A 26,543-nucleotide genomic window follows, 5' to 3' on the forward strand; every position below is an offset into this window, starting at 1 on the left:
ATATCAGGGTATAGGGGGCGACTGTACACTCGCACACAGATGCTGTTCCCTCAGTAGTGCGCTATATCAGGGTATAGGGGGCGACTGTAAACTCGCACACAGATGCTGTTCCCTCAGTAGTGCGCTATATCAGGGTATAGGGGGCGACTGTACACTCGCACACAGATGCTGTTCCCTCAGTAGTGCGCTATATCAGGGTATAGGGGGCGACTGTACACTCGCACACAGATGCAGTTCCCTCAGTAGTGCGCTATATCAGGGTATAGGGGGCGCCTGTACACTCGCACACAGATGCTGTTCCCTCAGTAGTGCGCTATATCAGGGTATAGGGGGCGACTGTACACTCGCACACAGATGCAGTTCCCTCAGTAGTGCGCTATATCAGGGTATAGGGGGCGACTGTACACTCGCACACAGATGCTGTTCCCTCAGTAGTGCGCTATATCAGGGTATAGGGGGCGACTGTACACTCGCACACAGATGCTGTTCCCTCAGTAGTGCGCTATATGAGGGTATAGGGGGCGACTGTACACTCGCACACAGATGCTGTTCCCTCAGTAGTGCGCTATATCAGGGTATAGGGGGCGACTGTACACTCGCACACAGATGCAGTTCCCTCAGTAGTGCGCTATATCAGGGTATAGGGGGCGACTGTACACTCGCACACAGATGCTGTTCCCTCAGTAGTGCGCTATATCAGGGTATAGGGGGCGACTGTACACTCGCACACAGATGCTGTTCCCTCAGTAGTGCGCTATATCAGGGTATAGGGGGCGACTGTACACTCGCACACAGATGCTGTTCCCTCAGTAGTGCGCTATATGAGGGTATAGGGGGCGCCTGTACACTCGCACACAGATGCTGTTCCCTCAGTAGTGCGCTATATCAGGGTATAGGGGGCGACTGTACACTCGCACACAGATGCTGTTCCCTCAGTAGTGCGCTATATGAGGGTATAGGGGGTACACTCGCACACAGATGCTGTTCCCTCAGTAGTGCGCTATATCAAGGTATAGGGGGCGTCTGTACACTCACACACAGATGCTGTTCCCTCAGTAGTGCGCTATATCAGGGTATAGGGGACGACTGTACACTCACACACAGATGCAGTTCCCTCAGTAGTGCGCTATATCAGGGTATAGGGGGCGACTGTACACTCGCACACAGATGCTGTTCCCTCAGTAGTGCGCTATATGAGGGTATAGGGGGCGCCTGTACACTCGCACACAGATGCTGTTCCCTCAGTAGTGCGCTATATCAGGGTATAGGGGGCGACTGTACACTCGCACACAGATGCTGTTCCCTCAGTAGTGCGCTATATGAGGGTATAGGGGGTACACTCGCACACAGATGCTGTTCCCTCAGTAGTGCGCTATATCAAGGTATAGGGGGCGTCTGTACACTCACACACAGATGCTGTTCCCTCAGTAGTGCGCTATATCAGGGTATAGGGGACGACTGTACACTCACACACAGATGCTGTTCCCTCAGTAGTGCGCTATATCAGGGTATAGGGGACGACTGTACACTCACACACAGATGCTGTTCCCTCAGTAGTGCGCTATATCAGGGTATAGGGGACGACTGTACACTCACACACAGATGCTGTTCCCTCAGTAGTGCGCTATATCAGGGTATAGGGGGCGACTGTACACTCACACACAGATGCTGTTCCCTCAGTAGTGCGCTATATCAGGGTATAGGGGACGACTGTACACTCACACACAGATGCTGTTCCCTCAGTAGTGCGCTATATCAGGGTATAGGGGACGACTGTACACTCACACACAGATGCTGTTCCCTCAGTAGTGCGCTATATCAGGGTATAGGGGGCGACTGTACACTCACACACAGATGCTGTTCCCTCAGTAGTGCGCTATATCAGGGTATAGGGGGCGATTTCGGATTCAGCCCTGGTTTAAGGGATCAGATAATAATTAAATTAAGGGTCGGTTTAGGGTTAGGGTTAGTAGATGGGCATCTTAGTCTGGTTTAAGATGTTGTTAATTTCACATTATTAGTGTTTAATATTTTCTCACAGATATCATGTCGAGTGTCGCGATATTACCCTGCCGCAGTGAATCGTAACGGGAGTTCGGGGTAGGGCTCTAATGGACCACATTTCCCATGATGCCGCTGGGTTGTGACGAATTGACCTGGGAGGAGCTTTTGAATTTTTTTTTTACTCTCCATATTTTTTATTTACCATATTTATTTATTTATTTGATTTTCGGGAGCAGGAATGGCGTCAGGATCATGTAAGAGCGGATCTGGACTCCACTGGCGCATCTGATGCGTTACAATATAAATATACACACATATATTCACAGATAAATGCAGCAGAGCAACACAATAGGGAAGAGCGAACAAAAGGCACGTTTATCCGTTTATGTGTTTTCTCTTTCAGTTCCGCAGATCGTTCGGGAATAATACGCGCCTGGAATATCAGCCATCGGAATCACAGAGGATGATATTTATGGATTATATCAATGATCTGAAGAGCTCGTATGATTTTAATATTTGAGAGAGCAGAAATCACCGCTGTCGTTGATAATAGCTGGTAATGGATGTGATTGGTGTTTAAAGCAGTCACTCATGTAAAGCTGAGAGAGACTGAGAACAAGGAAGCGATCTCTCTCTCTCTCTCTTTCATTGTGTCTGTCCATCTATCGCCAGAAAACATCTCAGAAAATCCCAGAAAACATCCCAGAAAACATCTCTCTAATGCTCGATCTGGGAGAATGCGCGTCCACACGAGCAGGTGAGTGAGTTCTGCTGGGACGAGCTCGTGCTCGGTGGCTAGTCGTGTATTGTTGTGTGTCTGTGAGAGTGTGTGTGTGTGTGTGTGTGTGTGTCTGTGAGAGTGTGTGCCATTAAAACAAGACCGTCGTGGGCGAATCCCTCGCAGATCACAGTGGTTAGTAAAGCCCGTCTCAGTCCTGCCGAACTCCGCGAACGCGCTGAATGGACGGCTAACTAACCCATGCTAGCGGCTCGCTATAGCCGTCTGGAGTGTTTCTGCTCGCTCGTCTGGAGTGTTTCTGGTTCCGTGGATCAGTGAAAGCGCTGCTCAGCTGCTGGGATGGCTTCTGTGAGTATATGTGTGGCTGAGGACAAATAACTAACTAACTAACCAGCTGGTTAGCCGCTCACGTTAGCTGTCGTGTTACGGTCCATTCACTGACTGATGATGACACTGTCATTCGCCACAGTAAAGCTTCTGTGTCTCCAGCCTGGGTTTAGGCCACAGTTCACCTGACAGGACGGAGAATAGTGAAACTGAAGGAACACCATGATAACCATGGACGTCCCACATATAGTTACTGGTTGTTGCCATAAAAAATTACCTAAATTTCAAAATACTGTGAAATCTGACAGCGCTCATGTCTTCTGAAGTGGTCTGGGGGGCAGAACATGTTGTTTATCACTGACAGAAAGTATAATGTACTACAGTAAGTCACTCAAGATGAACAAATGTTGTTGTATTTAATGAGGACATACAAATGATGATTATTATCACACATCTCTGCAATATTTGGTTCTGTCGTGGCATTTAGTGGATAAATATTTATAAAAACTGTGTGATTGTGTCTGACAGTCTCTCGTACAGTAACTTACAGAGTTTAGATGTTCCTGAAATCAAATGTTTTCAGAATACTTTCACTATCATGAAAAAAAGTAAATTACGGATTACTTTTGCTTTACCTTCTAAAATGTTGTTCTCAATATCGCACAAGCCCACAGTACTTAATAATAATAATAATGGAAATAGGTTTGTCACAACACCAAAATGTTACATAGTAAAACCATAAACACTGATTTCACAATCCACAATTTCTCTGCAAAAAACAACAACAATTTCCTCCCTTCAGCTGACACACACACACACACACACACACTCACACTCACACTCACACACACACACACACTCGCACTTCTCACTCACAGACACTCACACACTCTCTCTCTCTCTCACTCACTCACTCACACACACACACACACACACACACACAGGCACGCAGTTCTCACACACACACACACACACACACACACACACACACACACACACACACACACACACACACACACACTCGCACTTCTCACTCACAGACACTCACACACTCTCTCTCACTCACTCACACACACACACACACACACTCGCACTTCTCACTCACAGACACTCACACACTCTCTCACACACAGACACGCAGTTCTCTCACACACTCTCACTCACTCACACACACACACACTCGCACTTCTCACTCACAGACACTCACACACTCTCTCTCTCTCACACACACACACACACAGACATGCAGTTCTCTAACACACTCTCACTCACTCACTCACACACACACACACACACACACACACTTCTCTCACACACTCTCTCTCTCACTCACAGACACGCACTTCTCTCTCTCTCACTCACACACACACGCACACTCGCACTTCTCACTCACAGACACTCACACACTCTCTCTCTCTCACTCACACACACACACACTCGCACTTCTCACTCACACACTCGCACTTCTCACTCACAGACACTCACACACTCTCTCTCACACACACAGACATGCACTTCTCTCACACTCACACACACTCACACACTCTCTCTCTCACACACACACTCACACACACACACACACTCACACACACACACACACTTGCACTTCTCACTCACAGACACTCACACACTCTCTCTCTCACACACACACTCACACACACACACACACTCACACACACACACACACTTGCACTTCTCACTCACAGACACTCACACACTCTCTCTCTCTCACTCACACACACGCACTTCTCTCTCACTCACACACACACACACACACTCGCACTTCTCACTCACAGGCACTCACACACTCTCTCTCACACACACAGACACGCACTTCTCTCACACACACACACACACCACTCACACACACGCACTTCTCTCTCACTCACACACACACACACACTTCTCTCACACATTCTCTCTCTCACTCACACACACACACACACACACACACAGATACTGTATAAACCTGCTTGTGGAGTTGGGTATCGGTGGATCCCAATCCAGCGGACTAGATGTTTATGGTTATGGTCTGTTAGTCAGGAATCCTCAGGATAGATATGTAATGATATAGATCTGTAATGATATAGATCTGTAATGATATAGATCTGCAATGATATAGATATGCAATGATATAGATATATGGTAAATGGTAAATGGACTGCATTTATATAGCGCTTTCACAGACCCAATGGCCACCAAAGCGCTTTACAATATTGCCTCACATTCACCCATTCACTCACTCATTCATACACCGACGGCAGTGTCAGCCATGCAAGGCGATCCAGCTCGTCGGGGTCAGCTGGGGTTAGGTGTCTTGCTCAAGGACACCTCGACACTTGGTCAGGTGGAGCCGGGGATTGAACCACCAACCTTCCGGTTTGTAGACAATCTACATGAACCACTGAGCCACTGTCGCCCCGCACACATGATATGTAATGATATAGATAAGTTAGGGTTAAGCCGTAGCTGCGCCGTAGGCTGTGTGTAGCGCGCGTACCCTCCGGCGTTCCCTGACGTGCACCTCTCCAAAAATGTAACAACGTGTCAATTCTACGCGGACGCAAGCGCTGTGATTGGTCTGCTAGAGCCCCTCCCTCGGGGGTCACACGCTCCCTCTGCATGTGTAAGTGCGCGTCAACGCGGACAACGACGCAGAAGTATAAATGAAAACCAGCGCGTAGTCTACAGCGCAGAGGCTGCGGCGCAGAAGTAATCAGCCGTCAGTGTAACTCTTCCGGAACACCGGCTGGGCCATGAAGGGCTCGTGTGATGCTATTTTAAAAGTTTATTTAGTTTATTGGGGGTAATAGGTTAACATGCTTTAATGTAACATGCTGTACATTATTGTCCAGTCTGTCCTTCAGAAAAGCCCAGTGCTCTGATTGGCCACAGCTCAACCAGTGCGTTGTGATTGACCAAAAGCCATGTGTTAACCGTAACCGTGGGAAACGAGTGTCATCTGTCCGTCACCGCCTGAAGCCCATCGCCGAGGCTGACCCGACTAATGTCTGTTTAAAGGGTTAATTCACCCAAAAATGAAAACTATCCCATGATTTACTCGCGCTGAAGCCGTCCGGCGTGTGAACGACTCTCTCCTGTGAGACGACAGGATCTGAGTTATGGAGGATATCTGCTCTCCAGCCTGACCCCGGAGCCACCGTCCAGCACAACTGCTCCTCACAGGGGTAATGGTAATGGCCGTACGCAAGTCTAGTTCCAGACCCCACACATGACCTCTGACCCCACGTATGACCTCTGACCCCGGAGCCACCGTCCAGCACAACTGCTCCTCACAGGGGTAATGAAGCCTTCCGAGGAACAATATCCATATTTATAACTATAATCACTGACGTCTGGAAACAGCCGTACGCAAGTCTAGTTCCAGCAGAAGAGTGACCTCTGACCCCACGCATGACCTCTGACCCCACACATGACCTCTGACCCCACGCATGACCTCTGACCCCACGCATGACCTCTGACCCCACGCATGACCTCTGACCCCACGCATGACGTATTGACAGAGGAGCAGAGGATCGAGCAAAGCACCGGTCCAGAATCAGAAGTATAAAACAATAATTTTTTATAGAGGAATGTGGAAGGAGCTTGAGTTTGAAGTTTGAACCGCAAGCGGCGGCGACTCTCACCTGAGCTTACGCTACTCCTACGTCAGAGGTCATGTGTGGGGTCAGAGGTCATGTGTGGGGTCAGAGGTCATGTGTGGGGTCATGGGTCTGGAACTAGACTTGCGTACGGCCATTACCCCTGTGAGGAGCAGTTGTGCTGGACGGTGGCTCCGGGGTCAGGCTGGAGAGCAGATATCCTCCATAACTCAGATCCTGTCGTCTCACAGGAGAGAGTCGTTCACACGCCGGACGGCTTCAGCGCGAGTAAATCATGGGATAGTTTTCATTTTTGGGTGATTAACCCTTTAAACATCTACAGTTTGAATATCTGTAAAGCTGCTGTAAAACAGTGTGTTGTGATGTCCTGACCTGTGTGTGTGTGTGTGTGTGTGTGTGTGTGTTGTGATGTCCTGACCTGTGTGTGTGTGTGTGTTGTGATGTCCTGACCTGTGTGTGTGTATGTGTGTGTGTTGTGATGTCCTGACCTGTGTGTGTGTGTGTGTGTGTGTGTGTGTATGTGTTGTGATGTCCTGACCTGTGTGTGTGTGTGTTGTGATGTCCTGACCTGTGTGTGTGTGTCTGTGTGTGTGTTGTGATGTCCTGACCTGTGTGTGTGTGTGTGTGTATGTGTTGTGATGTCCTGACCTGTGTGTGTGTGTGTTGTGATGTCCTGACCTGTGTGTGTGTGTCTGTGTGTGTGTGTTGTGATGTCCTGACCTGTGTGTGTGTGTGTTGTGATGTCCTGACCTGTGTGTGTGTGTGTGTGTGTGTGTTGTGATGTCCTGACCTGTGTGTGTGTGTGTGTGTGTGTGTGTGTGTGTGTGTTGTGATGTCCTGACCTGTGTGTGTGTGTGTTCTGTGATGTCCTGACCTGTGTGTGTGTGTGTTGTGATGTCCTGACCTGTGTGTGTGTGTGTGTGTGTGTGTGTGTGTGTGTTGTGATGTCCTGACCTGTGTGTGTGTGTGTGTGTGTGTGTGTGTGTGTGTTGTGATGTCCTGACCTGTGTGTGTGTGTGTGTGTGTGTGTTGTGATGTCCTGACCTGTGTGTGTGTGTGTGTGTGTGTGTTGTGATGTCCTGACCTGTGTGTGTGTTGTGATGTCCTGACCTGTGTGTGTGTGTGTGTGTGTGTGTTGTGATGTCCTGACCTGTGTGTGTGTGTGTGTGTGTGTGTGTTGTGATGTCCTGACCTGTGTGTGTGTGTGTTGTGATGTCCTGACCTGTGTGTGTGTGTGTGTTGTGATGTCCTGACCTGTGTGTGTGTGTGTGTGTGTGTTGTGATGTCCTGACCTGTGTGTGTGTGTGTGTGTGTGTTGTGATGTCCTGACCTGTGTGTGTGTGTGTTCTGTGATGTCCTGACCTGTGTGTGTGTGTGTTGTGATGTCCTGACCTGTGTGTGTGTGTGTGTGTGTGTGTGTGTGTGTGTGTGTTGTGATGTCCTGACCTGTGTGTGTGTGTGTGTGTGTGTGTTGTGATGTCCTGACCTGTGTGTGTGTGTGTGTGTGTTGTGATGTCCTGACGTGTGTGTGTGTGTGTGTGTGTGTTGTGATGTCCTGACCTGTGTGTGTGTGTGTGTGTGTTGTGATGTCCTGACCTGTGTGTGTGTTGTGATGTCCTGACCTGTGTGTGTGTGTGTGTGTGTGTGTGTGTGTGTGTGTTGTGATGTCCTGACCTGTGTGTGTGTGTGTGTGTGTGTGTTGTGATGTCCTGACCTGTGTGTGTGTGTGTGTGTGTGTGTGTTGTGATGTCCTGACGTGTGTGTGTGTGTGTGTGTGTTGTGATGTCCTGACCTGTGTGTGTGTGTGTGTGTGTTGTGATGTCCTGACCTGTGTGTGTGTTGTGATGTCCTGACCTGTGTGTGTGTGTGTGTGTGTGTGTGTGTTGTGATGTCCTGACCTGTGTGTGTGTGTGTGTGTGTGTGTGTGTGCAGGTGAATGCCGAGGCGATGTCTGGCAGTAAGGCGCTGGGAGGCGCGCGGCGGCGGCGCACACGGTGCCGGCGCTGTCAGGCGTGTATGAGGACCGAGTGCGGCGAGTGCCACTTCTGCAAGGACATGAAGAAGTTCGGTGGACCGGGTCGCATGAAGCAGTCGTGTCTGCTCCGGCAGTGCACCGCGGTGAGTCATGAAATATCACACTGTGAAAGTGTTTTTTTTATATTTTATTAGAAAAATCTTACATATTGCACCTTTAAGTGTGTGTTGGAAATATAACGGCTAAATGTAAAGCTTCAGCTTCTAAGCAATTGTAAACACGCAGTTAATAATGTGTTTACATTTATTTAGCATTGACCACTTGTGTGTGCGTTTCCCCCATGGGTCTCTCCTGCAGCCGGTGTTGCCGCACACTGCCGTGTGTTTCGCGTGTGGGGAAGCGGGGAAGGAGGATACGGTGGAGTCGGAGGAGGAGAAGTTCAGCCTGTCTCTGATGGAGTGCACGATCTGCAACGAGATCATCCACCCCAGCTGCCTGAAGGTCTGCTCATAAACACTCTCATAACCCCATCCTCCGCTCACTCCACTGGCCCCCGCTACGGTTTAGGGTGGAGTATAAGGTTCTAGGGGTGGGAATCTTTTACCATCTCACGATTCAATTCGATTCCGATTCTTGAGGCCACGATTCGATTCAAAATCGATTTTCGATTCAAAAAGATTTTCGATTCAAAACGATTCGATTCGATTATCATGTAGAACACAACCGGTGAAGACAAAAAAACATCTATATTTCTCAGTCAGACACAGTAACTTAAAGAATAACAAGTTATGAAAATAAAGTGCTTCTTTCAAAATGAATAATAGTCCTACCCCTAAGCTGGCGATGAAGCAGCGATAGACCGAGTTTTTTTTTTTTTTTTGCCCTCTCGGAGTGTTGGCGGGGAGTTTCGTGAAGCACTGCAGTGTGCGTTGGTCTGCAGCTGGCGGCTGACTGTACGTTCACACCGCCGCCGACTTGAGCTGCAAAAAAGCTATGGCCGCCCTGTCAAGGACGCTTGTCAAAAAGTACGGGGAATCTTGTTGACGCTTTGGCCGCTCTGACGTAGCAGCATTCACAATGAAATGTAAACCGAAAAAACAAGCAATGCATTCGGCAGTTTAGGATATCGCACAAGATTTGTCAACACAGAAACCATTTCATCACTGGAGAGTTTTTTTCCCGACACCATCGTATTAATTGATTTTGATTAATATGCGCGGCCGGAGAGAGAGAGAGCAGACAGCGCTCGGGTGAGTGCGCGCGCGCGGCCGGCTCTCTCTCTCTGCTCGTTCTTATGCCCTGTCAAGCGCGCCCTGTTAAACTGACAGGACTTAAAACACATGCAAATGGTAGGAACGAAAGATCTCCCTCTCATCCATTTGCTTCCTTTTTGTTTTAGTGATTTGCCGCTCACGTCCCGTATAGGCTAGTTACAAAAATGGAGGCGAACAGCCAGCTGATTTATTTATTTATTTAATCGATTCTTGGTCATTTCAGATCGATTCTGAATCGTTGCAAATGAGAATCTAGATTCTTCTGTGAATCGATTTTTTTGGCACACCCCTATAAGGTTCTGATGTTTGTTTTTAAGGCCATCAATGGTCTGGCCCCGGCATACTTCTCCGAGCTGGTCACTGTATACCAACCTGCCAGAACCCTCCGCTCCTCTCAGTACACCTCTGTGATTATCCCCAAGTTTAAATGTAAAAAGTTTGCAGGCCGATCTTTTGCCATTCAGGGACCTACTTTGTGGAATGCCTTACCTACTCCCCTTCGTAACATAACTGTGCTTAGTGTTTTTAAATCGCAGTTGAAGACGTTTCTTTTCAAGAAGGCTTTCAACACGTAATCACTTGTTTTGTTTTTTAGTCTGTGTGCTATCTATTTTGTTTTTACTGTTTAAATTGGTTTTAACTTGTAATTTTTATATACTGCTGTCTTTTTTTTTATGTGTTTTATGGAAAGCGCCTTGTGCACCTTTCTGGTTGTTGTAATGGCGCTATATGAATAAAAATTTAATTGAATTGAATTGCTCCACACCGGCACACACGACATCATCCACCGACGCACACGACATCATCCACCGGCGCGCTCGACATCATCCACCGACGCACACGACATCATCTACCGGCGCACACGACATCATCCACCGACGCACACGACATCATGCACCGGCGCGCTCGACATCATCCACCGACGCGCTCGACATCATCCACCGACGCACACGACATCATCCACCGGCGCACACGACATCACCCACCGGCGCGCTCGACATCATCCACCGACGCGCTCGACATCATCCACCGACGCACACGACATCATCCACCGACGCACACGACATCATCCACCGACGCACACGACATCATCCACCGACGCGCTCGACATCATCCACCGACGCGCTCGACATCATCCACCGACGCGCTCGACATCATCCACCGACGCACACGACATCATCCACCGACGCGCTCGACATCATCCACCGACGCGCTCGACATCATCCACCGACGCACACGACATCATCCACCGACGCGCTCGACATCATCCACCGACGCGCTCGACATCATCCACCGACGCGCTCGACATCATCCACCGACGCACACGACATCATCCACCGACGCACACGACATCATCCACCGGCGCGCTCGACATCATCCACCGGCGCGCACGACATCATCCACCGGCGCGCTCGACATCATCCACCGGCGCGCACGACATCATCCACCGGCGCGCTCGACATCATCCACCGACGCACACGACATCATCCACCGACGCGCTCGACATCATCCACCGGCGCGCTCGACATCATCCACCGACGCACACGACATCATCCACCGGCGCGCTCGACATGATCCACCGACGCACACGACATCATCCACCGGCGCGCTCGACATCATCCACCGGCGCGCTCGACATCATCCACCGGCGCGCACGACATCATCCACCGGCGCGCTCGACATCATCCACCGACGCACACGACATCATCCACCGGCGCGCACGACATCATCCCACCGACGCACACGACATCATCCACCGGCGCGCACGACATCATCCACCGGCGCGCTCGACATCATCCACCGGCGCGCACGACATCATCCACCGGCGCGGCTGTCTCGTTCGTTACCAGCGCTCGTTCGTTACCAGCGCTTGTTCGTTACCAGCGCTCGTTCGTTACCAGCGCTCGTTCGTTACCGGCGCTCGTTCGTTACCGGCGCTCGTTCGTTACCAGCGCTCGTTCGTTACCAGCGCTCGTTCGTTACCAGCGCTCGTTCGTTACCAGCGCTCGTTCGTTACCAGCGCTCGTTCGTTACCAGCGCTCGTTCGTTACCAGCGCTCGTTCGTTACCAGCGCTCGTAATACTGACCCTAACATGATCCACTCTCTCCCGCAGATGGGGAAGTCCGAAGGCATCATTAACGATGAGATCCCAAACTGTTGGGAATGTCCAAAGTGCCACAAGGAAGGAAAGACCAGTAAGGTAAGACTGAGGTAAAGCATGATGAGGCGTCTCTGTTTCAGGGCCTTCTTTAACGGTTTGGGTTCTGCTAAAATGGAAAATATGTAATAGAATATGTAATAGATTTTGGTCCAATAAATCCGTCATTTGCAAACCGATTGAGATGGGCTATAAAGACTCATAAAGTCATATAAAGGGCTCACCTAACTCGCCTAAAGCAATATATACTATATAGCAAATCTCCATAAGCTGATTTATTATTTTGCTGAAGGATGTAACCGTTATTGCCTAGCTCTTTATATCTAGTTGGATATACAGTATAAGTGTACAGTATTCACGTACAGCGATTATATAGTATAGCAAACTCAACTGCTTGAATTGTTTATATTTTCTTAAAATGTAGCTATATTATCACCCAGCTCTAATCTGATAGATGCAGCTATAAGGCATGAAGATATTCAAATATTATAAACGTTAACATGATTTTCTGTAAAGCTGCTTTGAAACAATGTTGTGAAAAGCGCTATACAAATAAATTTGACTATTCTACGTTCTTGTAAGTTCTTAAGTTCAGCTGTCACCAAGATAATGTTTAAATAATCCAACTTTTTTTGTATTTCATTAAGTTTTTTATTGTTCAAAATTGCAAAAATCTGTTGTGAAGGGAGCAAGCTGGAAAGGAAACGTAACATTTAACGTGTTCAGTCAGGCCTGGTTTTGCACGATACTTCAGTAATGCAAAGAAGGTTCCTAAATAATGAGCATTTAGATTTCATGCCTCCAACAAACACATGATAACATTTGATTGGTAACCTCAGCTTGTTTATATAATGATGTTATAACCGTTATAATAATACAAGGTTTCTGTGTGGTCTGCAGGATCAAGGAGACGGGTTAGGAAAGCGGCGCATGGACAACGGGGAAGTGAGTCGCTGGAAGCTCACGGATGATCCTCCTCCCAGTAAGAAGAAGAGCTTGTCTCTGGAAGACTCGACACGACAGGACGGCCCGAAGCGCAAGAAGGAGAAGGACGTGCCTCAGGACGGAGGCTCCAAGAAGAAGGCAAGCTCAGCTGCAGATCCATGGAGCGATGCGATGAACCCCTTCAGTCTGGCTTTAGATTACACTCGCACTCGTATGCTTCTACAAGAAACAACAGCTGACGTAATAGAAAACATGGAGAGAGAAGCTTATTTTATATCTAGTGATTAAATTAGGGATGCACCGATATTAACATTTTGGCCAATACTAATATTTATTTATATATCGATAACCGATAAATTGGCCGATAAATCTAAATCCAATTTTTATAATTTTTAAGAGCCTGATTACAAAAACCAAACACTCACAATTAAAAGCCATGTCCCATGCACACAATTACAATGTTCTCATTATAATTGTATGTAGCCTTTATGACAGCATGTTGCACTGAACTGTATTTTCCTTTTTTGAAGAGATTCCAATCATATTTTAAGCAATAACCCATCATGTTGAGCAGAGCATCTGAAGCGTCTCAGCTGAAGGAAATAATCCATTATCGGCTTTAATATATCGGAAATGTTCTTATCAGGCTGATAACGATAACATTAAGAATGATAATATACAGTATATGATTGACAATATATCGTGCATCCATAGATTAAATATAGTCACCATAAAGGTGTGTAGTTCCTTAGAAAAGGCTACATTTAAAATGTGAAACTGGGCAAAGGTTTGAGAGAATGGTTCACCAGAGTCGAGCTGCTGATGTCGAGTTATCGGGAGCATGGTCCTGTTTTTATGAGCACTCTCTGTTTTTCCCCGACAGATCAAAGGTGCCCGTGAGAAACATCTGAAAAAGGTACGACTGTCTCATTGTTGAAAAGAATAGTTGTCTAAGGCTACCTTTACATGCAACCAAATAATCCGTTAGTAATGGGATGTACGGCTCAATCGCACTGAAAAGCCTGCCTCGATCGACTGAGCTCGGCCCCAGTGAGATGTCGATCGGATTGAAAGGTTTTTTTATTTTCTAATCCGATCGAGAGAACATCTAAACACTTGATCGGATTGAAAACCGAAACTGAAATGACTGCGCATGCAATGATGTTGAAATAGCGTAATGACGCTGAGCGAGCTGTCCTCCTGATGAATAAAGTGTGGTGTAAACGAGTGTGTCAGCCTCTGTAATCCTCTTCCTCTGCGTGTGTGAAGCGGAGCAGGACGACGGCCGCCAGCGCTGGCTTCAGACTCTCACACACACGACTGGGTTTGGCCATTTTTACTGTGTGATCAATATAAGCAGCGGCACAACGGCTCATACGCTCATCTCCAAATTATGACCAGAAATGGATAAATATTAAGTCTGCTGATTAAAACAAATAAAGAACCAATGTAGGAGAATAGTTATTATGCGCAGACAGCGGGAAACGTATGTTCGTGCAGTGTGTGCATGTCAAACAATCTATCCCGATTTGAAGCTTGTGAAATATAAACGCGCACATCATCCCGATCACATGTTTAGCGTTCATGTAAACCCTACGCCCAGGTTCATCAGTCGCACTGAAACAGAAGTCGTGCATGTAAACGTAGCCAGTGTCTGTCCTAAGAGGACTGCTCCTCACTGAGTTTCTGTCTTCTGCAGAAAGCCAAACCCAACTCCTCGGACTCCTCTGAAGCGAACGGGCCGAACGCATCGGTGTCAGTCGGTCACGGCTCCGGCTCGGCTCCGGCTCCGCCCTCGTCTCTGACGGCCAGCCAGGACCAGCGCTCCCACCACCGGGAGAAACTGGAGCGCTTCAAGCGCATGTGTCTGCTGGAGCGAGTGCGGGACTCCAGCTCCTCGTCCTCCTCCAGCTCTGAGACGGACTCGGAGTCGGACTCAGACTCTCCGTCTCCCATCGGCGCCTCGGAACCGTCCTCTCCGGCGTACGGGAGCATGCGGGATCGGGAGCGTAACCGGCGCCTGGCGGAGCTGGGCTTCAGCGCGAGCGAGGACTCTGAGGGAGAGAGCGTGCCGGAGCCGGACCTGGAGCCCGACGAGCCGCAGCCGCAGCGCCGCAGAGGAGACGCTAATCCCAGAGTCCGCAAGCCGGTTCTGGACCCCGACGCGGACGAGGACGAGGATGGCTCAGCGGATCGCGGTCACAAACCTGTGGCTCCGCCCTCTCCGCTATCCACCACGCAGCCCGTCACACACACACACACACACACCCCGGATGGCCTGTCCTCCAAGCGCTCGAACGGGCAGGAGCGTAACGGGCGCTCGCGGGTCAGCAGGGAGACGCAGGAGAAGGAGAACTCCAACAGCACCGTCGCTAATCACCGGCACGGCAAAGCTGTCCGCGGGAGCAAACTGCGTGGCGGGAGCCGGCAAGCCCAGAGTAAGAGCGGCTCCGCGGCGGGCGGCTCTGCGACAGCTAACGGGAACAGCGGCGCAGCTAACGCTAGCGGCGTCTCTCTGCAGCGCTCGCAGTGCCGGCCGCTGAAGAGGAGCGCGGTGCCCGTGCCCTCGCCCAGACCGCTGCAGATGGAGAGACACCTGGTGCGCCCGCCGCCCGCCTGCCCCGAACCACACCGCCTGCCGCTCGCCAGCGGAGACACGCACACGCTGACCAGAGACGCCTGGCTCCGCGTGTTCCAGCAGCTCAGCCAGCGCCAGCTGTGTGTGTGCATGCGGGTGTGCCGCACCTGGAGCCGCTGGTGAGAGATCTAACACATCTAACACACAATAATTATACCTTTTATTTATAGGCGCCTTTCAAGGCACTCAAAGACACCGTACAACAAACGTAATTCAGTAAAAAACAAAGCTATGCAAAAACACAGACATGGACATCAAAAATAAAATCAACAAATCAAACGATCAAATCATTAAAAGCTAATCTAAACTGATAAGTTTTAATCTGAGCTTTAAAAACTATATCACACTTAATACGATTAAAGTACAAAGTACACACTACACTATAGCCACTTCTAAAAATTATCAAATTTGATTTTCTATGAAAACATTCTGTAAATCCAACCTTCCTCTTCAGTCCAAAAACAGCATTAGTTGACACTAAACTGAAAAACGACCTATTAACGGCAGTTCAGCAGAAAAACAGATAATCCCAGACGGCTTCACATGCCTCTGTAAAGGAACGATTCCGATGAAACGGTTTCATGTCTAATTGAGTGTCATTAGTGCGGCTCTTCTCGTCAGACGGCCCACAGGACTGAGGAGAGTGATGAGATCCGGCACACGGAGACGGGCCTAACCCTTACCAGAGGATCTCCACCACCAGCGCAAATCTACATTTAGGTTTATGCTAATACCTTTTGACCTGAAAGGCCTATAAACAGAATGTTTTTTATAGTGGTGCCAGATGGTTCACTAGCTCTTCTTCACTGATCTTGCTCAGATCACCTTTAGATCATCATGCTGGTAAAAAGTTATTAAAAGCTTTTTGATCAAAGTATGTTCAAAAAGCATTAGGCTGGTCTTTATATCTTCGGTGCAGCGTATCAAGTCATGATATAACCAGATATAAACATAAATAATGTGGCAAACAACAGTTTTGCTGTGACTCGTGTGTTTGTCTGCAGGTGCTGTCAGTCATGTGACGCGTGTGTTTGTCTGCAGCCTCTGTCAGTCATGTGATGCGTGTGTTTGTCTGCAGGTGCTGTCAGTCATGTGACGTGTGTGTTTGTCTGCAGCCTCTGTCAGTCATGTGACGTGTGTGTTTGTCTGCAGCCTCTGTCAGTCATGTGATGCGTGTGTTTGTCTGCAGGTGCTGTCAGTCATGTGACGCGTGTGTTTGTCTTCGGGTGCTGTCAGTCATGTGACGCGTGTGTTTGTCTGCAGGTGCTGTCAGTCATGTGACGTGTGTGTTTGTCTGCAGCCTCTGTCAGTCATGTGACGTGTGTGTTTGTCTGCAGCCTCTGTCAGTCATGTGACGTGTGTGTTTGTCTGCTGGTGCTGTCAGTCATGTGACGTGTGTGTTTGTCTGCAGCCTCTGTCAGTCATGTGACGCGTGTGTTTGTCTTCGGGTGCTGTCAGTCATGTGACGCGTGTGTTTGTCTTCGGGTGCTGTCAGTCATGTGACGCGTGTGTTTGTCTTCGGGTGCTGTCAGTCATGTGACGTGTGTGTTTGTCTGCAGCCTCTTAGTCATGTGACGCGTGTGTTGGTCTGCTGGTGCTGTCAGTCATGTGACGTGTGTGTTTGTCTTTGGGTGCTGTCAGTCATGTGACGCGTGTGTTTGTCTTCGGGTGCTGTCAGTCATGTGACGTGTGTGTTTGTCTGCAGGTGCTGTCAGTCATGTGACGCGTGTGTTTGTCTGCTGGTGCTGTCAGTCATGTGACGTGTGTGTTTGTCTTCGGGTGCTGTCAGTCATGTGACGTGTGTTTGTCTGCAGGTGCTGTCAGTCATGTGATGTGTGTGTTTGTCTGTAGCCTCTGTCAGTCATGTGACGTGTGTGTTTGTCTGCAGCCTCTGTCAGTCATTTGACGCGTGTGTTTGTCTGCTGGTGCTGTCAGTCATGTGACGCGTGTGTTTGTCTGCAGGTGCTGTCAGTCATGTGACTCGTGTGTTTGTCTGCAGGTGCTGTCAGTCATGTGACGTGTGTGTTTGTCTGTAGCTTCTGTCAGTCATTTGACGCGTGTGTTTGTCTGTAGCCTCTGTCAGTCATGTGACGCGTGTGTTTGTCTGCAGGTGCTGTCAGTCATGTGACGTGTGTGTTTGTCTGTAGCCTCTGTCAGTCATGTGACGTGTGTGTTTGTCTGTAGCCTCTGTCAGTCATGTGACGCGCGTGTTTGTCTGTAGCCTCTGTCAGTCATGTGACGTGTGTGTTTGTCTGCAGGTGCTGTCAGTCATGTGACGTGTGTGTTTGTCTGTAGCCTCTGTCAGTCATTTGACGCGTGTGTTTGTCTGTAGCCTCTGTCAGTCATGTGACGTGTGTGTTTGTCTGTAGCCTCTGTCAGTCATGTGACGCGTGTGTTTGTCTGAAGCCTCTGTCAGTCATGTGACGTGTGTGTTTGTCTGCAGCCTCTGTCAGTCATGTGACGTGTGTGTTTGTCTGCAGGTGCTGTCAGTCATGTGACGCGTGTGTTTGTCTGCAGGTGCTGTCAGTCATGTGACGTGTGTGTTTGTCTGTAGCCTCTGTCAGTCATTTGACGTGTGTGTTTGTCTGTAGCCTCTGTCAGTCATGTGACGCGTGTGTTTGTCTGAAGCCTCTGTCAGTCATGTGACGTGTGTGTTTGTCTGCAGCCTCTGTCAGTCATGTGACGTGTGTGTTTGTCTGCAGGTGCTGTCAGTCATGTGACGTGTGTGTTTGTCTGCAGCCTCTGTCAGTCATGTGACGTGTGTGTTTGTCTGCAGGTGCTGTCAGTCATGTGACTCGTGTGTTTGTCTGCAGCCTCTGTCAGTCATGTGACGTGTGTGTTTGTCTGCAGCCTCTGTCAGTCATGTGACTCGTGTGTTTGTCTGCAGGTGCTGTCAGTCATGTGACGCGTGTGTTTGTCTGCAGGTGCTGTCAGTCATGTGACACGTGTGTTTGTCTGCAGGTGCTGTCAGTCATGTGACGCGTGTGTTTGTCTGCTGGTGCTGTCAGTCATGTGACGCGTGTGTTTGTCTGCTGGTGCTGTCAGTCATGTGACGTGTGTGTTTGTCTGCAGCCTCTGTCAGTCATGTGACTCGTGTGTTTGTCTGCAGCCTCTGTCAGTCATGTGACTCGTGTGTTTGTCTGCTGGTGCTGTCAGTCATGTGACTCATGTGTTTGTCTGCAGGTGCTGTCAGTCATGTGGGGCGTGTGTTTGTCTGCAGCCTCTGTCAGTCATGTGACTCGTGTGTTTGTCTGCTGGTGCTGTCAGTCATGTGACGTGTGTGTTTGTCTGCAGGTGCTGTCAGTCATGTGACTCATGTGTTTGTCTGCAGGTGCTGTCAGTCATGTGGGGCGTGTGTTTGTCTGCAGCCTCTGTCAGTCATGTGACTCGTGTGTTTGTCTGCAGGTGCTGTCAGTCATGTGACGTGTGTGTTTGTCTACAGCCTCTGTCAGTCATGTGACTCGTGTGTTTGTCTGCAGGTGCTGTCAGTCATGTGACGTGTGTGTTTGTCTGCAGGTGCTGTCAGTCATGTGACTCGTGTGTTTGTCTGCAGGTGCTGTCAGTCATGTGACTCGTGTGTTTGTCTGCTGGTGCTGTCAGTCATGTGACGCGTGTGTTTGTCTGCAGGTGCTGTCAGTCATGTGACGTGTGTGTTTGTCTGCAGGTGCTGTCAGTCATGTGACGCGTGTGTTTGTCTGCAGCCTCTGTCAGTCATGTGACGCGTGTGTTTGTCTGCAGCCTCTGTCAGTCATGTGACGCGTGTGTTTGTCTGCTGGTGCTGTCAGTCATGTGACGTGTGTGTTTGTCTGCAGCCTCTGTCAGTCATGTGACTCGTGTGTTTGTCTGCTGGTGCTGTCAGTCATGTGACTCGTGTGTTTGCCTGCTGGTGCTGTCAGTCATGTGACTCGTGTGTTTGTCTGCTGGTGCTGTCAGTCATGTGACTCGTGTGTTTGTCTGCTGGTGCTCTCAGTCATGTGACGTGTGTGTTTGTCTGCAGCCTCTGTCAGTCATGTGACTCGTGTGTTTGCCTGCTGGTGCTGTCAGTCATGTGACTCGTGTGTTTGTCTGCTGGTGCTGTCAGTCATGTGACGTGTGTGTTTGTCTGCAGGTGCTGTCAGTCATGTGACGTGTGTGTTTGTCTGCAGCCTCTGTCAGTCATGTGACGCGTGTGTTTGTCTGCAGGTGCTGTCAGTCATGTGACTCGTGTGTTTGTCTGCTGGTGCTGTCAGTCATGTGATGCGTGTGTTTGTCTGCTGGTGCTGTCAGTCATGTGACGCGTGTGTTTGTCTGCAGCCTCTGTCAGTCATGTGACGCGTCTGTTTGTCTGCAGCCTCTGTCAGTCATGTGACGTGTGTGTTTGTCTGCAGGTGCTGTCAGTCATGTGACGTGTGTGTTTGTCTGCTGGTGCTGTCAGTCATGTGACTCGTGTGTTTGTCTGCTGGTGCTGTCAGTCATGTGACTCGTGTGTTTGTCTGCTGGTGCTGTCAGTCATGTGACTCGTGTGTTTGTCTGCTGGTGCTGTCAGTCATGTGACTCGTGTGTTTGTCTGCTGGTGCTGTCAGTCATGTGACGCGTGTGTTTGTCTGCAGCCTCTGTCAGTCATGTGACGTGTGTGTTTGTCTGCAGCCTCTGTCAGTCATGTGACTCGTGTGTTTGTCTGCTGGTGCTGTCAGTCATGTGACGCGTGTGTTTGTCTGCAGCCTCTGTCAGTCATGTGACTCGTGTGTTTGTCTGCAGGTGCTGTCAGTCATGTGACGTGTGTGTTTGTCTGCAGCCTCTGTCAGTCATGTGACTCGTGTGTTTGTCTGCAGCCTCTGTCAGTCATGTGACGTGTGTGTTTGTCTGCAGCCTCTGTCAGTCATGTGACGTGTGTTTGTCTGCAGCCTCTGTCAGTCATGTGACTCGTGTGTTTGTCTGCTGGTGCTGTCAGTCATGTGACTCGTGTGTTTGTCTGCTGGTGCTGTCAGTCATGTGACTCGTGTGTTTGTCTGCTGGTGCTGTCAGTCATGTGACTCGTGTGTTTGTCTGCTGGTGCTGTCAGTCATGTGACGCGTGTGTTTGTCTGCAGCCTCTGTCAGTCATGTGACTCGTGTGTTTGTCTGCTGGTGCTGTCAGTCATGTGACTCGTGTGTTTGTCTGCTGGTGCTGTCAGTCATGTGACTCGTGTGTTTGTCTGCTGGTGCTGTCAGTCATGTGATGCGTGTGTTTGTCTGCAGGTGCTGTCAGTCATGTGACGTGTGTGTTTGTCTGCAGCCTCTGTCAGTCATGTGACTCGTGTGTTTGTCTGCTGGTGCTGTCAGTCATGTGACTCGTGTGTTTGTCTGCTGGTGCTGTCAGTCATGTGACTCGTGTGTTTGTCTGCTGGTGCTGTCAGTCATGTGACGCGTGTGTTTGTCTGCAGCCTCTGTCAGTCATTTGACTCGTGTGTTTGTCTGCTGGTGCTGTCAGTCATGTGACTCGTGTGTTTGTCTGCTGGTGCTGTCAGTCATGTGACTCGTGTGTTTGTCTGCTGGTGCTGTCAGTCATGTGATGCGTGTGTTTGTCTGCAGGTGCTGTCAGTCATGTGACGTGTGTGTTTGTCTGCAGCCTCTGTCAGTCATGTGACTCGTGTGTTTGTCTGCAGGTGCTGTCAGTCATGTGACGTGTATGTTTGTCTGCAGCCTTTGTCAGTCATGTGACGCGTGTGTTTGTCTGCAGCCTCTGTCAGTCATGTGACTCGTGTGTTTGTCTGCAGCCTCTCTGTCATGTGATCCGTGTGTTTGTCTGCTGGTGCTGTCAGTCATGTGATCCGTGTGTTTGTCTGCAGCCTCTGTCAGTCATGTGATCCGTGTGTTTGTCTGTAGTTGCTGTCAGTCATGTGACGCGTGTTTGTCTGCTGGTGCTGTCAGTCATGTGATCCGTGTGTTTGTCTGCAGCCTCTGTCAGTCATGTGATCCGTGTGTTTGTCTGCTGGTGCTGTCAGTCATGTGATCTGTGTGTTTGTCTGCAGCCTCTGTCAGTCATGTGATCCGTGTGTTTGTCTGTAGTTGCTGTCAGTCATGTGACGCGTATTTGTATGCAGCCTCTGTCAGTCATGTGATCCGTGTGTTTGTCTGCTGGTGCTGTCAGTCATGTGACGTGTGTTTGTCTGCAGGTGCTGTCAGTCATGTGACACGTGTGTTTGTCTGCTGGTGCTGTCAGTCATGTGACACGTTTGTTTGTCTGCTGGTGCTGTCAGTCATGTGACGCGTGTTTGTCTGCAGGTGCTGTCAGTCATGTGACACGTTTGTTTGTCTGCTGGTGCTGTCAGTCATGTGACGCGTGTTTGTCTGCAGGTGCTGTCAGTCATGTGACACGTTTGTTTGTCTGCTGGTGCTGCCAGTCATGTGACACGTGTGTTTGTCTGCTGGTGCTGTCAGTCATGTGACACGTGTGTTTGTCTGCTGGTGCTGTCAGTCATGTGACGCGTGTTTGTCTGCTGGTGCTGTCAGTCATGTGACGCGTATTTGTCTGCAGCCTCTGTCAGTCATGTGATCCGTGTGTTTGTCTGCTGGTGCTGTCAGTCGTGACGTATTTGTCTGCAGGTGCTGTCAGTCATGTGACACGTGTGTTTGTCTGCTGGTGCTGTCAGTCATGTGACGCGTGTTTGTCTGCTGGTGCTGTCAGTCGTGACACGTTTGTTTGTCTGCTGGTGCTGTCAGTCATGTGACGCGTGTTTGTCTGCAGGTGCTGTCAGTCATGTGATCCGTGTGTTTGTCTGCTGGTGCTGTCAGTCATGTGACACGTTTGTTTGTCTGCTGGTGCTGTCAGTCATGTGACACAAGTGTTTGTCTGCTGGTGCTGTCAGTCATGTGACGCGTTTGTTTGTCTGCTGGTGCTGTCAGTCATGTGACACGTGTGTTTGTCTGCTGGTGCTGTCAGTCATGTGACGCGTGTTTGTCTGCAGGTGCTGTCAGTCATGTGACACGTGTGTTTGTCTGCTGGTGCTGTCAGTCATGTGACGCGTGTTTGTCTGCAGGTGCTGTCAGTCATGTGACGCGTGTTTGTCTGCAGGTGCTGTGTGTCATGTGATCCGTGTGTTTCTCTGCTGGTGCTGTCAGTCATGTGAGTCGTGTGTTTGTCTGCTGGTGCTGTCAGTCATGTGACACGTTTGTTTGTCTGCTGGTGCTGTCAGTCATGTGACACGTTTGTTTGTCTGCTGGTGCTGTCAGTCATGTGACGCGTGTTTGTCTGCAGGTGCTGTCAGTCATGTGATCCGTTTGTTTGTCTGCAGGTGCTGTCAGTCATGTGATCCGTATGTTTGTCTGCAGGTGCTGTCAGTCATGTGACGTGTGTGTTTGTCTGCAGGTGCTGTCAGTCATGTGACGTGTGTGTTTGTCTGCAGGTGTTGTCAGTCATGTGATGCGTGTGTTTGTCTGCAGCCTCTGTCAGTCATGTGACGTGTGTGTTTGTCTGCAGCCTCTGTCAGTCATGTGACGTGTGTGTTTGTCTGCTGGTGCTGTCAGTCATGTGACGTGTGTGTTTGTCTGCAAGTGCTGTCAGTCATGTGACGTGTGTGTTTGTCTGCAGCCTCTGTCAGTCATGTGACGTGTGTGTTTGTCTGCAGGTGCTGTCAGTCATGTGACTTGTGTGTTTGTCTGCAGGTGCTGTCAGTCATGTGACTCGTGTGTTTGTCTGCAGCCTCTGTCATGTGACTCGTGTGTTTGTCTGCAGCCTCTGTCAGTCATGTGACGTGTGTGTTTGTCTGCAGGTGCTGTCAGTCATGTGACGTGTGTGTTTGTCTGCAGGTGCTGTCAGTCATGTGACGTGTGTGTTTGTCTGCTGGTGCTGTCAGTCATGTGACGTGTGTGTTTGTCTGCAGCCTCTGTCAGTCATGTGACGTGTGTGTTTGTCTGCAGGTGCTGTCAGTCATGTGACGTGTGTGTTTGTCTGCAGCCTCTCAGTCATGTGACTCGTGTGTTTGTCTGCAGCCTCTTAGTCATGTGACGCATGTGTTGGTCTGCAGCCTCTCAGTCGTGACGCGTGTGTTGGTCTGCAGCCTCTCAGTCGTGACGCGTGTGTTGGTCTGCAGCCTCTCAGTCGTGACGCGTGTGTTGGTCTGCAGCGTCTCAGGCATGTCACGCGTGTGTTGGTCTGCAGCCTCTCAGTCATGTGACGCGTGTGTTGGTCTGCAGCCTCTCAGTCATGTGACGCGTGTGTTGGTCTGCAGCCTCTCAGTCATGTGACTCGTGTGTTTGTCTGCAGGTTCTCAGTCATGTGACTCGTGTGTTTGTCTGCTGGTGCTGTCAGTCATGTGACTTGTGTGTTTGTCTGCAGCCTCTCAGTCATGTGACTCGTGTGTTTGTCTGCAGGTGCTGTCAGTCATGTGACGTGTGTGTTTGTCTGCAGCCTCTGTCAGTCATGTGACGCGTGTGTTTGTCTGCAGGTTCTCAGTCATGTGACTTGTGTGTTTGTCTGCAGCCTCTCAGTCATGTGACTCGTGTGTTTGTCTGCAGCCTCTGTCAGTCATGTGACTCGTGTGTTTGTCTGCAGCCTCTGTCAGTCATGTGACGTGTGTGTTTGTCTGCAGGTGCTGTCAGTCATGTGACGTGTGTGTTTGTCTGCAGCCTCTGTCAGTCATGTGACGCGTGTGTTGGTCTGCAGCCTCTCAGTCATGTGACGCGTGTGTTGGTCTGCAGCCTCTGTCATGTGACGCGTGTGTTGGTCTGCAGCCTCTCTGTCATGTGACGCGTGTGTTGGTCTGCAGCCTCTCAGTCATGTGACTCGTGTGTTTGTCTGCAGGTTCTCAGTCATGTGACTCGTGTGTTTGTCTGCTGGTGCTGTCAGTCATGTGACTTGTGTGTTTGTCTGCAGCCTCTCTGTCATGTGACGCGTGTGTTGGTCTGCAGCCTCTCAGTCATGTGACTTGTGTGTTTGTCTGCAGGTTCTCAGTCATGTGACTCGTGTGTTTGTCTGCTGGTGCTGTCAGTCATGTGACGTGTGTTTGTCTGCAGCCTCTGTCAGTCATGTGACGCGTGTGTTTGTCTGCAGGTTCTCAGTCATGTGACTTGTGTGTTTGTCTGCACCCTCTCAGTCATGTGACTCGTGTGTTTGTCTGCAGGTGCTGTCAGTCATGTGACGTGTGTGTTTGTCTGCAGCCTCTGTCAGTCATGTGACGTGTGTGTTTGTCTGCAGCCTCTGTCAGTCATGTGACGTGTGTGTTTGTCTGCAGGTGCTGTCAGTCATGTGACGTGTGTGTTTGTCTGCAGCCTCTGTCAGTCATGTGACGTGTGTGTTTGTCTGCAGCCTCTGTCAGTCATGTGACGCGTGTGTTTGTCTGCAGCCTCTGTCAGTCATGTGACGTGTGTGTTTGTCTGCAGCCTCTGTCAGTCATGTGATGCGTCTGTTTGTCTGCAGGTGCTGCCAGTCATGTGATGCGTGTGTTTGTCTGCAGGTGCTGTGATAAGAGGTTATGGACTCAGATCGACTTGAGCCGGCAGCGCTCCATCACTCCTCCGATGTTGAGTAGTATAATCCGCAGACAACCCGTATCTCTCAACCTGGGCTTCACCAACATCTCCAAGAAGCAGCTCATGTGGCTGATCAACCGTCTGCAAGGTATGTCCCTCTGATGTCTCAGTCTCTCTCTGATGTCTCAGTCTCTCTCTCTGATGTCTCAGTCTCTCTCTCTGATGTCTCAGTCTCTCTCTCTGATGTCTCAGTCTCTCTTTGATGTCTCAGTCTCTCTCTCTGATGTCTCAGTCTCTCTCTCTGATGTCTCAGTCTCTCTCTGATGTCTCAGTCTCTCTCTCTGATGTCTCAGTCTCTCTCTGATGTCTCAGTCTCTCTCTCTGATGTCTCAGTCTCTCTCTGATGTCTCAGTCTCTCTCTCTGATGTCTCAGTCTCTCTCTGATGTCTCAGTCTCTCTCTCTGATGTCTCGGTCTCTCTCTCTGATTTCTCAGTCTCTCTCTGATGTCTCAGTCTCTCTCTCTGATGTCTCAGTCTCTCTCTGATGTCTCAGTCTCTCTCTGATGTCTCAGTCTCTCTCTCTGATGTCTCAGTCTCTCTCTGATGTCTCAGTCTCTCTCTCTGATGTCTCGGTCTCTCTCTCTGATGTCTCAGTCTCTCTCTCTGATGTCTCAGTCTCTCTCTGATGTCTCAGTCTCTCTCTGATGTCTCAGTCTCTCTCTGATGTCTCAGTCTCTCTCTGATGTCTCAGTCTCTCTCTCTGATGTCTCAGTCTCTCTCTCTGATGTCTCAGTCTCTCTTTCTGATGTCTCAGTCTCTCTCTGATGTCTCAGTCTCTCTCTCTGATGTCTCGGTCTCTCTCTGATGTCTCAGTCTCTCTCTCTGATGTCTCAGTCTCTCTCTCTGATGTCTCAGTCTCTCTCTGATGTCTCAGTCTCTCTCTGATGTCTCAGTCTCTCTCTGATGTCTCAGTCTCTCTCTCTGATGTCTCAGTCTCTCTCTGATGTCTCAGTCTCTCTCTGATGTCTCAGTCTCTCTCTGATGTCTCAGTCTCTCTCTGATGTCTCAGTCTCTCTCTCTGATGTCTCAGTCTCTCTCTCTGATGTCTCAGTCTCTCTCTGATGTCTCAGTCTCTCTCTCTGATGTCTCAGTCTCTTTCTCTGATGTCTCAGTCTCTCTCTCTGATGTCTCAGTCTCTCTTTCTGATGTCTCAGTCTCTCTCTGATGTCTCAGTCTCTCTCTCTGATGTCTCAGTCTCTCTCTCTGATGTCTCAGTCTCTCTCTCTGATGTCTCAGTCTCTCTCTCTGATGTCTCGGTCTCTCTCTGATGTCTCAGTCTCTCTCTCTGATGTCTCAGTCTCTCTCTCTGATGTCTCAGTCTCTCTCTCTGATGTCTCAGTCTCTCTCTCTGATGTCTCAGTCTCTCTCTCT

General features: G+C 49.6%; 1 protein-coding gene across 3 annotated transcripts in view; it reads left to right on the forward strand.

Annotated features, from left to right (window-relative positions):
* The first annotated feature begins 2,138 nt into the window (after positions 1-2,138).
* fbxl19 (F-box and leucine rich repeat protein 19) overlaps positions 2,139-26,543 on the forward strand; it is a 32,808-nt gene continuing 8,403 nt past the window's right edge. The window contains exons 1-10 of one of the 3 annotated variants that reach the window (XM_079590850.1): positions 2,164-2,258; positions 2,408-2,560; positions 2,677-2,761; positions 8,626-8,811; positions 9,026-9,169; positions 12,057-12,143; positions 13,002-13,184; positions 13,930-13,962; positions 14,746-15,803; positions 25,097-25,260. In XM_079590850.1, coding sequence (XP_079446976.1) covers positions 8,641-8,811; positions 9,026-9,169; positions 12,057-12,143; positions 13,002-13,184; positions 13,930-13,962; positions 14,746-15,803; positions 25,097-25,260 — 1,840 coding nt within the window. In that variant the 5' untranslated portion in view covers positions 2,164-2,258; positions 2,408-2,560; positions 2,677-2,761; positions 8,626-8,640. Of the gene's footprint in view, positions 2,259-2,407; positions 3,092-8,625; positions 8,812-9,025; positions 9,170-12,056; positions 12,144-13,001; positions 13,185-13,929; positions 13,963-14,745; positions 15,804-25,096; positions 25,261-26,543 lie in introns of those variants that run through there. The other 2 variants (XM_079590849.1, XM_079590848.1) reach the window with 2 other exon arrangements.

Source organism: Phoxinus phoxinus (genome assembly GCF_949152265.1).
Source record: "Phoxinus phoxinus genome assembly, chromosome: 19".
In the NCBI taxonomy this organism is placed as follows: Eukaryota; Metazoa; Chordata; class Actinopteri; order Cypriniformes; family Leuciscidae; genus Phoxinus; species Phoxinus phoxinus.